Source organism: Borostomias antarcticus, assembly GCF_949987555.1.
Source record: "Borostomias antarcticus genome assembly, chromosome: 33".
In the NCBI taxonomy this organism is placed as follows: Eukaryota; Metazoa; Chordata; class Actinopteri; order Stomiiformes; family Stomiidae; genus Borostomias; species Borostomias antarcticus.
In genome coordinates, this window is record NC_140266.1 from 4,958,877 (window position 1) to 4,978,876 (window position 20,000).

General features: G+C 49.8%; 1 protein-coding gene across 1 annotated transcript in view; it reads right to left on the bottom strand.

The window, feature by feature from the left end:
* The window catches only part of trim62.1 (tripartite motif containing 62, tandem duplicate 1), a 9,892-nt gene extending 1,371 nt beyond the window's left edge, over window positions 1-8,521 (bottom strand). The window contains exons 1-3 of the mRNA XM_084460760.1: window positions 8,387-8,521; window positions 6,774-7,353; window positions 1,952-2,102 (exon numbers count right to left, since the gene is read on the bottom strand). Of these exons, the coding sequence (XP_084316886.1) occupies window positions 1,952-2,102; window positions 6,774-7,181 (559 nt within the window). The 5' untranslated portion in view covers window positions 7,182-7,353; window positions 8,387-8,521. The remainder of the gene's footprint in view (window positions 1-1,951; window positions 2,103-6,773; window positions 7,354-8,386) is intronic.
* Window positions 8,522-20,000: the final 11,479 nt, after the last annotated feature.

Here is a 20,000-nt window from a genome sequence, read left to right on the forward strand (position 1 = left end):
CAGGCTGGCGATTTGGTTCCACCCCAACTGGGTCATTTCCGTCTGCCCCGCCCCTCGGCTGGCTGGCTGCAACCAGAACCAACCCACCCAGTTCTCTGGCGCTGCCGTGTGCATGTAGGGTACGTGTGCTGGGACCGGGCCTGTCAGGATGATGCCCGGCCCAAACCAGCCCAGTTCTCCTCCTCAGAACTAACGCACGGGTATAAATAGACCTGCGTAAGCACGTAGAAACACTCTTAAAGGCATGGTTCCTCTTAAAGGCACAGTTCACCGTTCTAGGCATCATGCCTCGGTTCCCTTACGGTGTGATTGAACAGAGACCGGGGGGGGGGGGGGACAGAGACCAGTGGGGGGTGGGGGACAGGGGGGGGGTGGGGGACAGGGGGGGGGTGGGGGACAGTGGGGGGTGGGTGGGGGGGTGGGGGACAGAGACCAGGGGGGGGGGGGGACAGTGGGGGGGGACAGAGGCCTCAACCTCTCTGGCCAAGGCCACGTCAGGGGAACACAACAGCTCTAGGACCCATAGATAGTCTATCCACCTCCGTGACCCTGAAGTGTGTGTGTGTGTGTGTGTGTGTGCTCTCTCACTGCTCTGCGGAGGCGGCTCTCTTGTCCATCTCAGCCAACCGACAAAAACCTGACATGACATTTTCCCAGGATGCCGTGCTGCAGGGAACAGGGTCACAGCCAGGTGGTTATAAATCTAAAACTAATTTCAGCCTGCCTTTCCTCTTTCTTTTCATCTCCCTCCCCCCCTCTCTCTCTCCCTTCCTCCCTCCCTCCCCCCCCCACCTCTCTCCCTCCCTCCCCCACCTCTCTCCCTCCCTCCCCCTCTCTCTCTCCACTTCTCTCCCTGCCACCTCACCTGCTAGCAGCTCCAGAGTACAACATCTCCAAAAATCAGACGGCCTCCTCCACACTTTTCTCTCACACACACACACACACACACACACACACACACACACACACACACACACACACACAGACACACACACACAGGGGCCTTCACATTCCACCCCCCCCTCACAGCTGAGGGCTGATTAAATACAGCAGCAGGCTTAGCATTCTGAGAGCGGCTTTGAACTCAATCTGGCAACCCTGATGAGGTGAACTAGAGGAAGCTTCATAACGAAGCGTTTATAGATTCCAGACGTTTCCTGAGTCTGGGACACCGAGGGAGGACTTCCTCTCAATATATTCATGTTCACTCACGTCATGCGAGTGTGACATGACACAAAATGGATATGAAGACAAAATGTTTAAGATCCTGATAACCTGTCTATGAATGGTCTTGATTACTGGTCCAGACCAGGGAGAGAGCAGGAACCAGGGACAGAGCAGGAACCAGGGACAGAGCAGGAACCAGGGACAGAGCAGGAACCAGGGACAGAGCAGGAACCAGGGACAGAGCAGGAACCAGGGACAGAGCAGGAACCAGGGACAGAGCAGGAACCAGGGACCGAGCAGGAACCAGGGACAGAGCAGGAACCAGGGACAGAGCAGGAACCAGGGACAGAGCAGGAACCAGGGACAGAGCAGGAACAGAATCTGGGACAGAACCTCAGCGCTCAGAGACAGAACCGCACAGCATCGGCTGAAAACCTCCGACAACAGGAGAGCTAGCCGAGCTGGACCCAGGAAACCAGCCATGGGCCGACTGCGCTCAGATCAGTTTCAGTATCAGTCAGACTGCTCCATTCATTTTCTATTGGGCTGAGCGTTACAGGATGGAAGGAATGTTTGGTGGGATGTCTTCATGTCTGACTCACTACTTCCAGACACAGCTGGGCAGCGCCGTGGGAATGCAGCCAAGCGACTGGAAACACAGCAACACTGTGGCACCTACGCAGGGCTAACGAGCCTTTCCCCCAGCAGGGACAGGCCTGCCCGTCACATTAACACTGTGTGACTGCTCTGGATATTATACACACAATTCTGGGAACATTCGTACCTCGTGAAGACTGTAAAACTGTCAGGATAGCAGAGTTCATCATTACTATAATGACCTGCGTGCCAAAGTGTGCCAGCTCTCCAGAGTCTGCTAGCCCACAGTGCGCCCCCGCGTCCCCCAAGACAAACACGCACACGCCGCCGAGACACAGCTGAGGAAAAAGTTGATAAATAACAACTCAACAGCCTACAGAAATGCTGCGTCAGGGCTGAAAATCCACCCACAGCTTCTCCTGTCTGAGACAACAAATATGGCTTAGGCTCCAGCTGTTCCCTCCTCTCCCAGAATCCCCGGCGGTCCCCTACCGTCAGCAGACCGGCCATATGGGGGGGGTGAGAACACAGGGCCCTATGGGGGCTCAGAGGAGAACCTCCACCCTACGAGGCTCAGAGGAGAACCTCCACCCTACGAGGCTCAGGGGAGAACCTCCACCCTACGAGGCTCAGGGGAGAACCTCCACCCTACGAGGCTCAGGGGAGAACCTCCACCCTACGAGGCTCAGGGGAGAACCTCCACCCTACGAGGCTCAGGGGAGAACCTCCACCCTACGAGGCTCAGGGGAGAACCTCCACGCTACGACGCTCAGGGGAGAACCTCCACCCTACGAGGCTCAGGGGAGAACCTCCACCCTACGAGGATCAGGGGAGAACCTCCACCCTACGAGGCTCAGGCGAGAACCTCCACCCTACGAGGCTCAGAGGAGAACCTCCACCCTACGAGGCTCAGGGGAGAACCTCCACCCTACGAGGCTCAGGGGAGAACCTCCACCCTACGAGGCTCAGGCGAGAACCTCCACCCTACGAGGCTCAGAGGAGAACCTCCACCCTACCAGGCTCAGGGGAGAACCTCCATCCTACGAGGCTCAGGGGAGAAGAGAGAGAGAGAGAGGTAGAGAGGTAGAGATGTGTAGAGAGAGGTAGAGAGAGAGAGAGAGAGAGAGAGAGAGAGAGAGGACGTAGGGGAAGTAACCGAGACAGAACATGTGTGGAGAGAGAGCAGGGAAGGTAGGAGTGGAGCACAGCCCCACAGGACAGATATATAGCTGTGGGCGCCCTTGAAACGGCAAAACTCAATTACTGCAGCCAGCAATGTCCGTGTGCAGTTACAGTACCGACGGGAATAACGCTGTCCTGAAGACCATAAACCACACGTCAAACTCAGGCAGCAGTAGTCCTGAACAGGAACGGCCCATTCTCACTCCTCTCTCAAACCCCTTCCTCTCAACTCCCCACCCCCCACCCCACACACACAGCTGTGCAAGAAACACAACTTTTTATGCAATACATGTACAGACCCAGAGACATCTCTTGATCCATGAGTTATATTTTTAGCATTTAATCATCTTTAAAAATCAAATCTTATTTTAGTTAGAGCACCTTTCGTGCAAATTTGCGATACAAGATGCTTCACTTAGCCTAACACGTTACATTAGTCATTTAGCAGACGCTTTTATCCAAAGTGATTTACAATAATTGCATTTAACATGGCAGTGTAGAACAGGACAGAAAAGAGACGTGACTGAAGTGATTAAACACGGGGGCCTCGGAGTGACGGGGGAACCAGTCACCTAGAGGTGGCAGAGCGTAGCGGTCGGGAGGGGGTGTAGGGTTTGACCATGGCCTGGAGGTAGGAGGGGGTGTAGGGGTTGACCATGGCCTGGAGGTAGGAGGGGGTGTAGGGTTTGACCATGGCCTGGAGGTAGGAGGGGGTGTAGGGGGTTTGACCAGGGCCTGGAGGTAGGAGGGGGTGTAGGGGGTTTGACCAGGGCCTGGAGGTAGGAGGGGGTGTAGGGGGTTTGACCAGGGCCTGGAGGTAGGAGGGGGTGTAGGGGGTTTGACCAGGGCCTGGAGGTAGGAGGGGGGGTAGGGATTGACCAGGGCCTGGAGGTAGGAGGGGGTGTAGGGTTTGACCAGGGTCTGGAGGTAGGAGGGGGTGTGGGGGTTGACCATGGCCTGGAGGTAGGAGGGGGTGTAGGGTTTGACCAGGGCCTGGAGGTAGGAGGGGGTGTAGGGATTGACCAGGGCCTGGAGGTAGGAGGGGGGGTAGGGGTTGACCAGGGCCTGGAGGTAGGAGGGGGTGTGGGGTTTGACCATGGCCTGGAGGTAGGAGGGGGTGTAGGGTTTGACCATGGCCTGGAGGTAGGAGGGGGTGTGGGGTTTGACCATGGCCTGGAGGTAGGAGGGGGTGTAGGGATTGACCAGGGCCTGGAGGTAGGAGGGGGTGGAGGGTTTGACCAGGGTCTGGAGGTAGGAGGGGGTGGAGGGGGTTTGACCAGGGCCTGGAGGTAGGAGGGGGTGTAGGGGGTTTGACCAGGGCCTGGAGGTAGGAGGGGGTGGAGGGTTTGACCATGGTCTGGAGGTAGGAGGGGGTGTAGGGGGGTTGACCAGGGCCTGGAGGGAGGAGGGGGTGTAGGGTTTGACCAGGGCCTGGAGGTAGGAGGGGGTGTAACCTTTTATATTTTGGCATTTTATTTTGGTTGGCTCGACCTTTCTATTGGACTGACCTTTTAGGAACAATAAAAACCTCTTCAATTGTCTCCTCTCTTGCCACCATCTGTGTCTGGGACCACTTCTCCCAGAGTTCATAGCTCTCTTCACCTGACACCGGTATTAATTAGTTTATAGACACTGCACCAAATCTCTTTAATTAGTGGGGACCCGAGGGGTCGGTCGGTTCGACAGTACGACAGATCAAGAGAGCGAGAGAGTGAGCGGGACTGACCAGCCGGTCTGGAGCCCGTGGGGCGCGGGGACCTTTTGAAGGAACACTTCACTCCAGAAGCTTTCCTCTCAATCCCCTGCTTCAAATGCCACCACGCTGTCACAGCCAGCGCTGGAGTGACAACACATCCTCCTGCTTCGCCTCAGCGTTGGAGCGCTACACATCCTCCTGCTTCGCCTCAGCGCTGGAGTGACAACACATCCTCCTGCTTCACCTCAGCGCTGAAGAGCTCACACATCCTCCTGCTTCACCTCAGGCTCCTGGAAGTGATGAGCAGAGACAGAAAGCAGCCCTAACTGTTCGGGAGCTGGTCAGAACCAGCGGACATGGGAGTTCTGATGAGAACTGAAAGGCGGTCAGTGGTGTCAGGAAAACAACCTCCGTCTGAACATCAGCAAGACAAATGAGATGCTGGTGGACTTTGGGAGGAAGCAGGAGAGGAACTACACCCCTCTAGTCATCAACGGGAATCCATCCAACGGGAATCCATCCATCATCCATCAGGTGAACAGCTAGGTAATGACAGGGGGGGGGGTCCATCAGGTGAACAGCTAGGTAATGGGGGGGGGGGGTCCATCAGTGTCCTCAGGCTTGTAATGGATGTCGGAGCTAAAAGCGAGCCCTGCTGACAAAGGGCTCGTTACCCCTCCGGCGTCGATGGAGCTCCTCAGAGAAATATCATCCCGAAAGTCTGGGCTTCACACCCTGACAGAGATTGGCCCGGGGGGGTCTCATTCCTGTCCTCCTTTCTCTAGCCTGTCATACAGATGAATCAGAGCCCTGTCTGCCCTGGCTGAGGAGAGACAGAACCTTCCAGAATGACATGGACAGAGAGATAAAGAGAGCTTGCAAAGGCAAACGAGCTGCACAAGGTTTCTCAGTCCTAACTGACAACCCCAAGGTGTGCTCATCCACCCAGACCACCCAGCGTCTCAACACCTCCTCCTCATCCATCTACAGCTCTTCTTCTGAGCATTATCAGGACTGTCTGCGCTGCTGACCTTTGAACCCACAGGCTCAACCAACCATTGCGCAAGATTACATTTTCACCACTCGACTGCTGTTTGTCTGCTGAAGATGTAGCAGGATGAGGCCTCCGTGTCTGAGACGCTCCTTCTACCAAGAATGTCCTGGAGCCAACATGAGCATCAGCCTCACTAGCTGTGTGAGGAGGGCCCAGCTGACCCAGGACCAGCCAAGCTGATGGGAGGGGGGCTTGTTTGTTTCTGATGGAGAGGCTGGCTGCTCTTCCACCCTCCCTCCCTCCCCTCCCTCCCTCCCTCCCTCCCCTCCCCCAGGTCTGGGCAGCCTGGGAGCCTCCCGCCAGCAGAGGAAATGCCACGACGCTCTGCCTTGAAAAGAGCCCCAAGGAGGCAGAGACACAAACTGTCTGAGGAAAAGCGGCAGCATCTTGTACTAATTAATTCTGACATTTCAGTGCAAAGCCTAACTATTATGACATGAGTACTGGTTGTATGTGAGTCCCAGCAGGGTGAAGGACAGGCTAGCAGACCGCTGGAGCTCCCTCAGACATCACAGCCCTCGAGACTCAGCTGTACTACTGTAGGTGTTAACCAGCAAACATCAACACTCAGGAGCGGGTCTTATCAGGCGTCACGGCCTGCTGTTGGCCGGCCACAGTGGAAATCAAGTGTTCCCGTGTTCAACAGGACCAGAGCCCCAACAGCTCAGCCACAAAAACACTTAGCCTGTTTGTTTCCAGCCCTCGGTAGCGAGCTAGCCTAACATGGAAGCTTAAAGAGGCAAAAACACAGTAACATTCCCCCTTGCCTATAGCTAGAATATTTTCAATGTATAAAGAAACATCCAATACTTTTGATATTTGGGTGAAATGTCCCTTTAGGGAGTTATACACAAAGCAAGGGGAGAGCGGGAGAGTGACTTAAGAGAGAGTCTCAAAGTTTCCTAAGCCAGTGAAACTAGCCTTAGTAGCCTGAAGGCTATAGTAATATACACATCCTAGGACTTGGCTATGGGGCTCAGACTCTGTGTGAGTGTGTGTGTGTGTGTGTGTGTGTGTGTGTGTGTGTGTGTGTGTGTGTGTGTGTGTGTGTGTGTGTGTGTGTGTGTGTGCGCAGACCTGTATCTCCTCGTAGGCCTCGTCGATGGTGGTGACCTGGTGCTGTTCGTGTAAGGCCGGCTCGTCACAGAAGAAGCACACCAGGCTCTTGTCGCTCAGGCAGAAGAGCTTGACCTTCTCGTGGTCCTTGCAGGGGTAGGAGCTCCTCTGGGCGTTCAGGATGGCGTCCAGGGGGAAGGCCGAGTAGCGCTCCACGATGTTGGACAGCTTGAGGCTCGGCGAGAGCAGCGGGTCGGCGAAGGTCCTCCGGCACTCGGGGCAGTCCCTCGCCCCGTGCTGCTGCTGCCTGCTCCAGTGCTCCGTGATGCACCGTCGGCAGAAGTAGTGCTCGCAGCCGAAGCTGACCGGGTCCTGGTAGATACTCAGGCAGATGGAGCACAGCAGCTCGTCCTTCAGACAGCACGCCATTTGCAAGCACAGGGGTGACGCTGCATCTAAGTGCACAATGTTAGGGGGGCCGAACGCACAGGGCTGGCCAGCTATGCTTCAGTTTATAGTTCAGTGCTCAGGCAGAGAGCACTTTGGGGGGGGGGGGGGGGTGCAGACCACCTGCTGCCAAATCTGGGGTCCTCTGCTCTCTCTATAGGGAATAAAAACACAGTTAGATGACTCAGATACAATCACCAACTTGCATTGGGTCCAGAAGGTAGCTAGTCTAGAGTTATTCAGACAGAATTAATTAATTTACAAGCTTCAGTTTAATGGTTCCAGGTTTCAGGATTGTGTCTCTAGATGCTGGCTGGCTGGTTTCTAGCGACCTAAAGATGACGGAGTGACAACCTGCTCTGTCCTGCTCTGTCCTGCTCTGTCCTGCTCTGTCCTGCTACTGTCCTGCTCTGTCCTGTCCTGCTCTGTCCTGTCCTGCTCTGTCCTGCTACTGTCCTGCTCTGTCCTGTCCTGCTCTGTCCTGCTACTGTCCTGCTCTGTCCTGTCCTGCTCTGTCCTGTCCTGCTCTGTCCTGCTGCTGTCCTGCTCTGTCCTGTCCTGCTCTGTCCTGCTCTGTCCTGCTACTGTCCTGCTCTGTCCTGCTCTGTCCTGCTCTGTCCTGTCCTGCTCTGTCCTGCTCTGTCCTGTCCCGCTCTGTCCTGCTGTCCCGCTCTGTCCTGTTCTGTCCTGCTCTGTCCCGCTCTGTCCTGCTCTGTCCTGCTCTGTCCTGCTCTGTCCTGCTCTGTCCTGCTCTGTCACATCCAGACCATCTCTGTGACATGTCTAAACGGTTTTTTTGGTTGTTGTTTTTTAAACACGAATATCATAATTTCCTATTCCAGTAGTTTTGATTATACTATATTACAGCTAGGCGACCTAACCTGAAACCCGGCTAGCGAGCTAGCTTCCCTTAGCTACTAGAGAGTATACGAGCTAGCTTCCCTTAGCTACTAGAGAGTATACGAGCTAGCTGTCCCTTAGCTACTAGAGAGTATAGACTAGCTAACCTGGCTAGCAGCTAGCACAGCTGACTTACCGGGTAGGCTAGTAGCTAGCCAGCTAGCAAGACATCATCCAGCAACACAGAAAGGTTCTTTAGGTTCTTTAGGTTCAAAACTGCCTCCCTCGACCTCAAAGTACAGTCAGAAAACCTTTCCTAGTTTATAACGCATAGGACCCTAACTCACCCGATCTGTCTGAGCTGATCCGGGATCTGCTGCTTCAGTCCTGCCCGATCATGGAGGTATGGGACCCGATCCCTGCTTCCTTCTCCTGCTCTCAGAGGGACGGACAGATATAAACCAGCCCCCCACCTGTGCGCTACACACCCCACACTATCCACAACGAGGAGGGGTTTAGAATAAACTAATGAATTAAGTTACTACTCGAGAAGTGATCAATCAGACCTTATGGAAATGATTAAAAACGCCCGGGTCACCCCGCGGTGCACCGTGTTGTGAGGCGGACTGACTAGGACCCGCAGTCATGATGGGAGAAATGCCTCCTGCCGATTTCCTCATGAGGATCTGTGCGCTGAGCCTCCCCGATCAATCATCTCCCACACACACACACACACACACTCTCACACACACACACATATACACACACACACTCTCCCACACACACACACACACACACACACACACACACTCTCCCACACACACACACACACACACACACTCACACGCACGCACGCGCACACACACACACACACACACACACTCTCACACACACACACACACACACACACACACACACACACACACACAATCACACACACACACACACACACACACACACTATACACACACTATACACACACACACACACACACACACACTATACACACACTATACACACACACACACACACACACACACACACACACACACACACACACACACACACACACACACTTCAGACCTGGAGGAAACACGCTGCGAGGGAGACCACTCAATCACTTCAACACTATTTCATATATGGTCATTTAATGTGGTAAACAAAGTTTCGCTATATAAATTATGGTCTAGAAAAGAATATATCGTTGAGGAAACATTATCCACAAGGAGGCGATAAAGGCCCATGAATCAGAATCAGGATCAGTTTAATTGCCGGGTGGTTTTTACACAGGGCGTTACTGTACTAGGAATGTGTTACTGTACTAGGAATGTGTTACTGTACTAGGAATGTGTTCAGGTTAGTTGGAGCTTAACACTGATGGATCGGTCAACATGAGACAGGACCAGACGAACAGCGCAAAGACAGGACAGTGCAAATGACAGTGCGAAATACAAAATGGTGTGCAGTGCGTGTATATACAGTGTATTTTGTTCAATTTAATTGTTCACCTATTGAAGATGATCACCTACAACAATAATAAAAATATTCACATTAAAAAAACACTAGAAAAAAACAGCATACATAATTTAATTATAGGGCTGTTGTGTGATGTACTGACCCTTGTGGCAAATTGTGTGTGTATATATGTGTACAGTATGTATGTGTGTATGTATGTATATGTGTGTGTATGTCTATATATATATTTTAGTTGTTGTTGTGTATTTGTATATTTTACATGATGTGATATATATTGAGACTGATGTAGAGGATTTGTGTTCTGTATCAGTGAATTTCATTAAACTACATAAAAAATAAAAAAAAAGTCCCATATTTGCATAATCATTTATGCAGATGATTTCCGCTCTCCTGCACGCCCACCAAGGCCTCCTTGCCTCCCTCCTGCTGAGCCACGCTGGTGCCCTCCTCCTCCCTCCCCAGAGGAGGCGCAGGGCCCTCCTCCTCCCTCCCCAGAGGAGGCGCAGGGTCCTGGGTCCAGTCTGGGGGGAGGCTGCCCGGCGTGGCGCCAGAGCCGTTCCCCACTTCCACATGAAGAGTGATGTTCACATTCACCTGGGACTGAGGGTTACTGGTCTGGGGGTAGCTGGTCTGGGGGTTACTGGTCTGGGGGCAGCTGGTCTGGGGGCAGCTGGTCTGGGGGTTACTGGTCTGGGGGCAGCTGGTCTGGGGGTTACTGGTCTGGGGGCAGCTTGTCTGGGGGTAACTGGTCTGGGGGCAGCTGGTCTGGGGGTAACTGGTCTGGGGGCAGCTGGTCTGGGGGCAGCTGGTCTGGGGGTTACTGGTCTGGGGGTTACTGGTCTGGGGGCTGCTGGTCTGGGGGTTACTGGTCTGAGGGTTACTGGTCTGGGGGTTACTGGTCTGGGGGCAGCTGGTCTGGGGGTTACTGGTCTGGGGGCAGCTGGTCTGGGGGCAGCTGGTCTGGGGGCAGGACTGAAGCAGGCTCATAGACATGGATGGCTCCCCTTCCTTTCCCAGAAGACACTGCTGTTCTGGGGGAACGGAGGTGACTGAGGTGAGCTGAGGTCCACTGGGATCCGCCTGAGAAAGAGACTGAGAGGTAGAGAGAGACTAGGAACAGGTGGGAGAGAGAAACAGGTGAGAAGAGGTGTGAGAACGGTGGCATGTTGTCCATGTCTCACCATTCACCTCCACAGAGATGAAAATAAACAGAAAGTTCAGAGAGACTCACTCTTTCGATATTTCCATTAGCATCTGTTTTGTTGGGAAATATGGGAGCAGAACCTACAAGAGAGCAAAGTGAGTGATGGTAATATAACTGCAAGCAGTAACGAGTTAGTCAATAATAATAAATGAGTGAATAATAAGAATGAAGCAGAGAAGAACAATAGGGCTTCTACGCTTGTTAGCATAGGGCCTCTAATGAGGACACATTGGCCAGCTTTCATTTCAATTTGATTTGAAAGGCAATAATGTTAAAAGCAAATAAGATAGCCTGAACACATTTTTGATGGTAGATTATGTGAAATTTTACCTTTCTTATAGATGATCAGCCCTGCGATTACTGCGATGACGACCAGAGGCACGCCAGCGCCAGCGATGACAGCGGCTGATGACATCACACAGGGACGGGAAACAGGACCGGGTTTATTAAGAGTGAATAGTCAACATTGTAGCTGTGAAGTGGTGGGTGTAAAATAGCTTCTTTTATAGGCGTGTTTTGTCACACACACACACACACACACACACACACACACACACACACACACACACACACAGGTAGAATCCTAAATTAAAAAAATAAAAATAAATGAAGAATATAATCAGGCATAATTACCCATGCTGCCTCGTGGTCTGCCCTCAGGAGCGACCCCCTGCGTTCTCTCAGGGCTGGGTGCTGGTTCTGTGCTGGTCTGTAGACTGGACGTCTCTCTCTCTCTCTCTCTCTCTGGGAGACTCTGGCCTGTTGGACGGATGGTTATCTGGGGGTCTGGACCAGGGTCACACACGCTGTCGGAGGTGCCATTCCCCTGGATCTGCACTCTTCTGCCTTGAGACTCACAGCTACAGACAGAATAAAAACCCCAGTCCTGTCACAAGCCATGTGTGTGTTGTGTGTGTGTTGTGTGCATTTACACATGCATCTGTGTGAGTGTCTAACTCACTGGGTATGTGGCTGGCAGACTTGGGTGGACGACTCCTTGTCAGAGAAGGTTCCATCAGGGCACGGTGCGCACTCCACATCCTCGTCAGCTGACCCTGGAACACACACCTCTTAAGAGTCAGCTGACCCTGGAACACCTCTTAAGAGTCAGCTGACCCTGGAACACCTCTTAAGAGTCAGCTGACCCTGGAACACCTCTTAAGAGTCAGCTGACCCTGGAACACACAACACCTCTTAAGAGTCAGCTGACCCTGGAACACACACCTCTTAAGAGTCAGCTGACCCTGGAACACCTCTTAAGAGTCAGCTGACCCTGGAACACACAAGTCTTAGGCTGCGTTCCGAATCGCATACTTCTACTTCTTACTACCAGTACCTACTACAGCTGCCCTTAGAAAGTACGTACTTTGCAAGCAGTAGGCATCCAATTGGGACATACTACCTTGTCATAACATTGCGCCTTGAAATTTGCCCACATCCGTCGCTGTCCATAACGCAACATTTGTCTACAGCTGTCACGACTCACACGTGACGCACATTTCCGCTGCGCACAGGATTGTGGGTCAGAATAGCCAGAAAAGCCTGCTGGCTTGCATACTGCAAAATACGACCGGATGTAGTAGGACATCCTGGTATTTTTGCCATACTGCATGTGGCATACTATGTATTGGGACATACTACATCCTGTTTTGGCATACTATATAGTAGGGTAGTATGCGATTCGGAACGCAGCCCCAGTCTCACACATTTGATTGGTCTTAGACTCATGGCCTGTGGCACTGATCACATGTTCAAGTTTGAGTGAAACAGAAAGTAGGTCAGATGCACAGTAGATTCACCAACATGGGCTGCGCCAGATGGGAGGAGCAGGTCTGGGATGTTTCTGATGACTCAGAGAGAACAGAAGAGCCGCATGGTTGTGAAAGCTGAGCCGACGCTTCACAGTAGAAGGTCATTAAAGGAAACACTGTGTGTGTCAGGTGGGAGGACGCAGCAGGGCTCCAGAGGACACAGACGAGAGGTGAGAGACAATATTGACCAATCACCTTCCTGGGAGACCCCATAGCCCGGCTGGCAGGAGGAGTAGTCGCTGCACTCGTCACAGCGGGAGCCGTCCCTCCGGTAGCCCAGGGTGCAGTACTTCCCCGGCCGGCACGCACACCGCGCCCTCTGGGTGGCGCTGCAGGTGGCCGAGTATCTCAGGCCTCTATCTGCTCACAGAACACACAGGTCAGAGGCCAAGGATGGTTATTAATCATACATGATGATACAGGTAACATGGTGATACAGGTAACACAATGATACAGGTAACATGATGATACAGGTAACACGATGATACAGGTAACATGATGATACAGGTAACACGATGATACAGGTAACACGATGATACAGGTAACATGATGATACAGGTAACATGATGATACAGGTAACATGATGATACAGGTAACATGATGATACAGGTAACACGATGATACAGGTAACATGATGATACAGGTAACATGATGATACAGGTAACATGATGATACAGGTAACACGATGATACAGGTAACACAATGATACAGGTAACATGATGATACAGGTAACACAATGATACAGGTAACATGATGATACAGGTAAAATGATGATACAGGTAACATGATGATACAGGTAACACAATGATACAGGTAACATGATGATACAGGTAACACAATGATACAGGTAACACTATGATACAGGTAACATGATGATACAGGTAACACGTACAGTGAAATGCTCAATGTTCTTTACAGTTCATTACAGACTATTGTTCTTTACAGGCTGGCCATGTAATTCACTCATTCATCTGCTGAAATAAAATCTATTACTGTATGACTGAGGGTGAACCATGATTAGATAAACATTGATAAAAAAAAGATAAATCAACAACAAAATAAAATTAACGTGTACATGAATTTAACGACAACACCATCACACAGTAGCCTACTGTACTGACATACTGAATGCAGAATAGCCAACGCACCTTCATCACATCTAAGACATGCAAAGCAGTTTGTGAAGTAGTTTGGGCTCTCGGTGAACTGGCCGGCTGGACACGCGTCACACTGGGTCTCCAGCTCCGCTGTGCACGTCCTCCTGAGCCTCGTCCCTGTCAGGAAGAGTCAGATCCCTGAACGAGCTCCGTGAACCAGGCTACACGGCTCACATGATAGGACGGACTGAGGCTATGGGGGTCTTCTATGAAAGCTTTGGTAATAATATCTGTAAAGTAATAGTATCTGTTGTAATCTTGCCAAATAGCATCCCATTCATAAAGGTTAACTGGGATCTCTATGCTACTCTTACCACTGGGTATTTAGAGGAGTCTGAAGAATAAACAAGGCCTATTCCTGAAATCTGACGGTTAAATTCAGTAAATAAGGATATTCCCATCTCTACGGAGTGACAGCCCGTACCAGGGGGACATCTTTGACAGCACAGGTCAGAGTCCTCTTCATGGTACTCTGTGCTCTTGCAGGTGCCCTGGTCTGGTTTATATGGCCGGCTGGTCACCTGCAGGACAGGGAAACACCATGAGCTGCACCTGGTTAGGAACAAGCTCCAACCAAACAAGTACAGTCATAAACAAACAAAAAATAAAATAAATATATTATATTAGCCTATATTTTACAAATCTTGACTGCATTTGCGTGAATGCCCAGCTAATATGCCCAGATAATGATATTATCTGAGCTAACAGTGTGATTTTAGTACTGATTTCTAATGCTAGTTTACAGTATGTGCCCAGTTAATAATGTCATCTGTGTTACGTGTGGTTTTAGCACTAATAATATAGTAATGTTTAGAAGTGAGGTGTAGACATGATAGAATTAGTATGTTACTACTTTGTAATGCTAATTAAGTTAATTAATTAACTAACTAAGTAGGGACACGCCAGAACATGCCTGTCCAAGATCAAGAAACCCTTTGTCATGGTGGGTTTAGATCCATTAGTCATGGTGGGTTTAGATCTTTGTTTCCTGTACCAGCGTGATCTCAGAGATGACATGTGTGTCATGAGGACTTGGTGAGCATGTTATTGACAGCCATGTAGTGTATCAGCTCATAGGAGGGGGCAGCCCAGGGCAGTAGGGCGGGGCAGGGGCGCACAGTATGAGGTCAGTAGGGCGGGGCAGGGGCGCACAGTATGTGGTCAGTAGGGCGGGGCAGTAGGGCGGGGCAGGAGCGCACAGTATGAGGTCAGTAGGGCGGGGCAGGGGCGCACAGTATGAGGTCAGTAGGGCGGGGCAGGGGCGCACAGTATGAGGTCAGTAGGGCGGGGCAGTAGGGCGGGGCAGGGGCGCACAGTATGAGGTCAGTAGGGCGGGGCAGGAGCGCACAGTATGAGGTCAGTAGGGCGGGGCAGGGGCGCACAGTATGAGGTCAGTAGGGCGGGGCAGTAGGGCGGGGAAGGGGCGCACAGTATGAGGTCAGTAGGGCGGGGCAGTAGGGCGGGGCAGGGGCGCACAGTATGTGATCAGTGGCTGGGGGGACATCCCCCCCCAATATTTGAGATCATTAACACCCCCCCCCTCCCCCCCATAATATTTAGATTGGGGTAGTGGCATTCAAATGACCATACAGCCGCGTAGGAATGTCCCCCCCAAAAAAATACTCTTGCAAAATGTCATTGTAGCCTAAATGTATTTTGTATTTTATTTTAATACATTTATTTGAGGGGTATTTTGTAACAAGATACATTTAGATTTCCCCCATCTCTGATTGCATACATCGCTGACGGTAAAAAGAAAACAAATTCATGTCACCTCCTGTATCAGGCCATGTGGAGAGGAAGTGGTAGCTAGATGAGATTCGCTTTCCGAGAAGCCTGCCTGTCCTAGCATAGCCTACTGTACCAGAAACCCGAGGTGTCTGGCAGCCAGATCCTCAGTGGACAGGATAGACTATACTGCCTTGTTATACTGCCTTGTTATACTGCCTTGTTATACTGCCTTGTTATTTCCTTTTTCTGTGGCAGCGTCTCAAAGCAAACACATCTCAAAACAGAAACCACTTTACTGCCCTTAAACTGAGACAAATGCACTGACATATTAATACAAATAACTTGCAGTAAAGTTACCGCTCCCAACTGCCGCCTCCTTTATCTAAATGGGGTCTGTTTGTAAAACACTGAATTTAAATTGATGTAGCCTATCATTTGTATTAGCTTGTAGCCTATATAAAATCAGCACGCAAGAATTGCCTACAAACACCCTCACACAGGCTAAAGAGAGAGAGACCAGAAGGTAGGTCTGCTATTTAATTGGTAAAACAACCAGATCAGCAGTAGTAAGGAGCCCAGGTGTTGTGCCCAATCCGACTCCCCGCCAGAATCCGACTCCTACCTGAGTTGAGTATCCTAGTCCTAACCCTAGCCCAGTCCTTTGACTAGAATCTTCTGACTGCCCAACCACGATATGAAGCTACCGCAACTATAACTGCCTCATTAAAACGACAGTTAAAGTATTAAGTCTTCGTGTTTGATTCACCCCTTTTATCTACCGACTCTCAGCTCCAGCGGGCTAAAGAGAGAAAACCACAATAATACAGGACTGACAGCGCGTAGCAGCAAGTGAACAGACAGGTTGAAACAGAAACAGATCACTGACACTATTGATTCGAGCAGTAAATTGTTGATAGTAAAAAAAAAAAGCTATTAGTTTTTACAACTTCCCTGCCTTCTCCTCACAATCCTCACTGTGCGCATACATGAGATCTGGAGCAGCACTTACCTCACAAGTTTCAATTATTATCAAAAGCGCCAATAAAACATCGGCAGTCCTTATCGACATATTTGAAGCTTCTCATGACTCGATACAGTCATCGTTGTTGCAAGCTGAAGCACCTCAGAGGAAATCCTGCCCCTCGTACCAGGCCCTGCACTGTTGTTTGTGGGTTTTTTTAACCAGGAAACTTGTTTCTCGAGGTCATGGAGGTCCAACTTGTGCAAGGAACCATAACCCTGCAAGAAAATCACCGGACATACCACCGGGCATACCTACAGTAACACCACGACCAACTGTATGAGATTGGAATTCACTGGAAGAATAAATTACCAAGCTGTCTAGAAATTAAAAATAGATAGATAGATAGATAGATAGATAGATAGATAGATAGATAGATAGATAGATAGATAGACAGATAGATAGATAGATAGACAGATAGATAGATAGACAGACAGACAGACAGACAGACAGACAGACAGACAGATAGATAGATAGATAGATAGATAGATAGATAGATAGATAGATAGATAGATAGATAGATAGATAGATAGATAGATAGATAGATAGATAGATAGATAGATAGACAGACGGACTCTTACTAGTTCCTGGGAGAGCACCTGAACAACAAACTGGACTGGACTGACAACACTGAGGCCTCTACAGGAAGGGACAGAGCAGACTGTTCTTCCTCAGGAGGCTCAGGTCCTTTGATGTGTGTAGCAGGCTGCTGAGGATGGTTGTGGCCAGCACACTGTTCTTTACCTGCTGGGGAGGCAACACCAGGTCTGGGGGAACAAGCTGGTTAGGAGGGCTGGATCTGTCATGGGGCAAGGTAGGTGGGTAGGTAGGTGGGTAGGTAGGTGGGTAGGTAGGTGGGTGGGTAGGTAGGTAGGCAGGCAGGCAGGCAAGCAGGTAGGTAGGTGGGTGGGTAGGTAGGTAGGTAGGTAGGCAGGCGGGTAGGTAGGTGGGTGGGTGGGTAGGTAGGTAGGTAGGCGGGTAGGTAGGTGGGTGGGTGGGTAGGTAGGTAGGTAGGTAGGTAGGCAGGCAGGCAGGCAGGTAGGCAGGTAGGTAGGTAGGTAGGTAGGCAGGTAGGTGGGTGGGTGGGCAGGTAGGTAGGTAGGTAGGTAGGTAGGTAGGTAGGTAGGCAGGCAGGCAGGCAGGCAGGTAGGTAGGTAGGTAGGTAGGTAGGTAGGTAGGTAGGTAGGCAGGCAGGCAGGCAGGCAGGCAGGCAGGTAGGTAGGTGGGTGGGTGGGCAGGTAGGTGACTATTTATCCCTGAGGGGAAATTGTTGAAAATATATAATTACAACTAGTCTACAGTTTATAAGAGAACAGAAGCCTTAAATATAGCCTACTGGTTATTTCAGTGAGAAACCAATCTGACATCAATCATCTTTTCACATGGTTTCATCCTAGTTTCAGACATGTCCGCACCGTACAGCACAGCTACAGTATCCAGACAGTACAGTACACCGTACAGTAGAGCTACAGTATCCAGACTGGACTTGAGTCACATACTCCTGAAACTAAAACCTTTGTGGCCCGTATTAAACAAATAACAATGCTTCTTATAAATTAACAAAGCTTTGTGTCTATGAGAAATGTAACACCACTGGTGTTGGTTTCAGGTGTTTCATCTTCTCTAGCTACATAGTGATGACATTTAACAAGTGAAATTCCCCTCCCACATCCTCTACATGTGAGCCTGCCGTTCACAGAATTAAAAGCACTGTAACAGCAGTAAGTGAATATCATTCTCCCCCTGAACACTCAGTAAGTGAATATCATTCTCCCCCTGAACACTGTCAGTGAATATCATTCTCCCCCTGAACACTCAGTAAGTGAATATCATTCTCCCCCTGAACACTCAGTCAGTGAATATCATTCTCCCCCTGAACACTCAGTAAGTGAATATCATTCTCCCCCTGAACACTCAGTCAGTGAATATCATTCTCCCCCAGAACGTCCTGGCGCTGTGCGTACTCTTAGCCCTTACACCGCTACCAGATCAGATATCGTCTTCTGAGCTTGATACAGTCAAATAGATGAATTTAAGTACTTTTTAAATATAGTTGTGTTTTTTGTCATATACTGTACAAGATACAGGTACAGTCAAATGCTCCAAAACGCATAGCTGTGCCCATCATGGGGCTCAAACCTTCCACCCTGAGATAAAGCGCAAGACTATCGACTGAGCTCCAGATAACTGTTACACAACCTAGTTCTCACACAACCCACTACTGTTGTTTAACATTCAGTGGCAATCTGTGTCAATGCCACCGACCTGCCGTATCAAAGAGAGACTAAGCAGAACTGTGAACATGTTACAGTAGCAGGAAGAGAAGTGTACGTCTCACTAATGATGACTACAGGGGAACAGGAAGGAACAGCGATTATTCTCTTTTTCACTGAGGAGGGAACATTTTGTTTTGGTCCCTAAATGCTGTTATACACAGCCCCAAAAATGGCCAACAATCACCAATACTCCAACAATCACCAATACTCCAACAATCACCAATACTCCAACAATCACCAATACTCCAACAAACACCAATATTCCAACAATCACCAATACTCCAACAATCACCAATACTCCAACAAACACCAATATTCCAACAATCACCAATACTCCAACAATCACCAATACTCCAACAATCACCAATACTCCAACAAACACCAATACTCCCAACAATCACCAATACTCCAACAATCACCAATACTCCAACAATCACCAATACTCCAACAATCACCAATACTCCAACAATCACCAATATTCCAACAATCACCAATACTCCAACAATCACCAATACTCCAACAATCACCAATACTCCAACAATCACCAATACTCCAACAATCACCAATACTCCAACAAACACCAATACTCCAACAATCACCAATACTCCAACAATCACCAATACTCCAACAAACACCAATACTCCAACAATCACCAATATTCCAACAATCACCAATACTCCAACAATCACCAATACTCCAACAATCACCAATACTCCAACAATCACCAATACTCCAACAATCACCAATATTCCAACAAACACCAATACTCCAACAAACACCAATACTCCAACAATCACCAATATTCCAACAATCACCAATATTCCAACAATCACCAATACTCCAACAATCACCAATACTCCAACAATCACCAATACTCCAACAATCACCAATATTCCAACAATCACCAATACTCCAACAATCACCAATACTCCAACAATCACCAATACTCCAACAATCACCAATATTCCAACAATCACCAATACTCCAACAATCACCAATACTCCAACAATCACCAATACTCCAACAATTACCAATACTCCAACAATCACCAATACTCCAACAATCACCAATACTCCAACAATCACCAATACTCCAACAATCACCAATACTCCAACAATCACCAATACTCCAACAATCACCAATATTCCAACAAACACCAATACTCCAACAATCACCAATACTCCAACAATCACCAATACTCCAACAATCACCAATACTCCAACAATCACCAATATTCCAACAAACACCAATACTCCAACAAACACCAATACTCCAACAATCACCA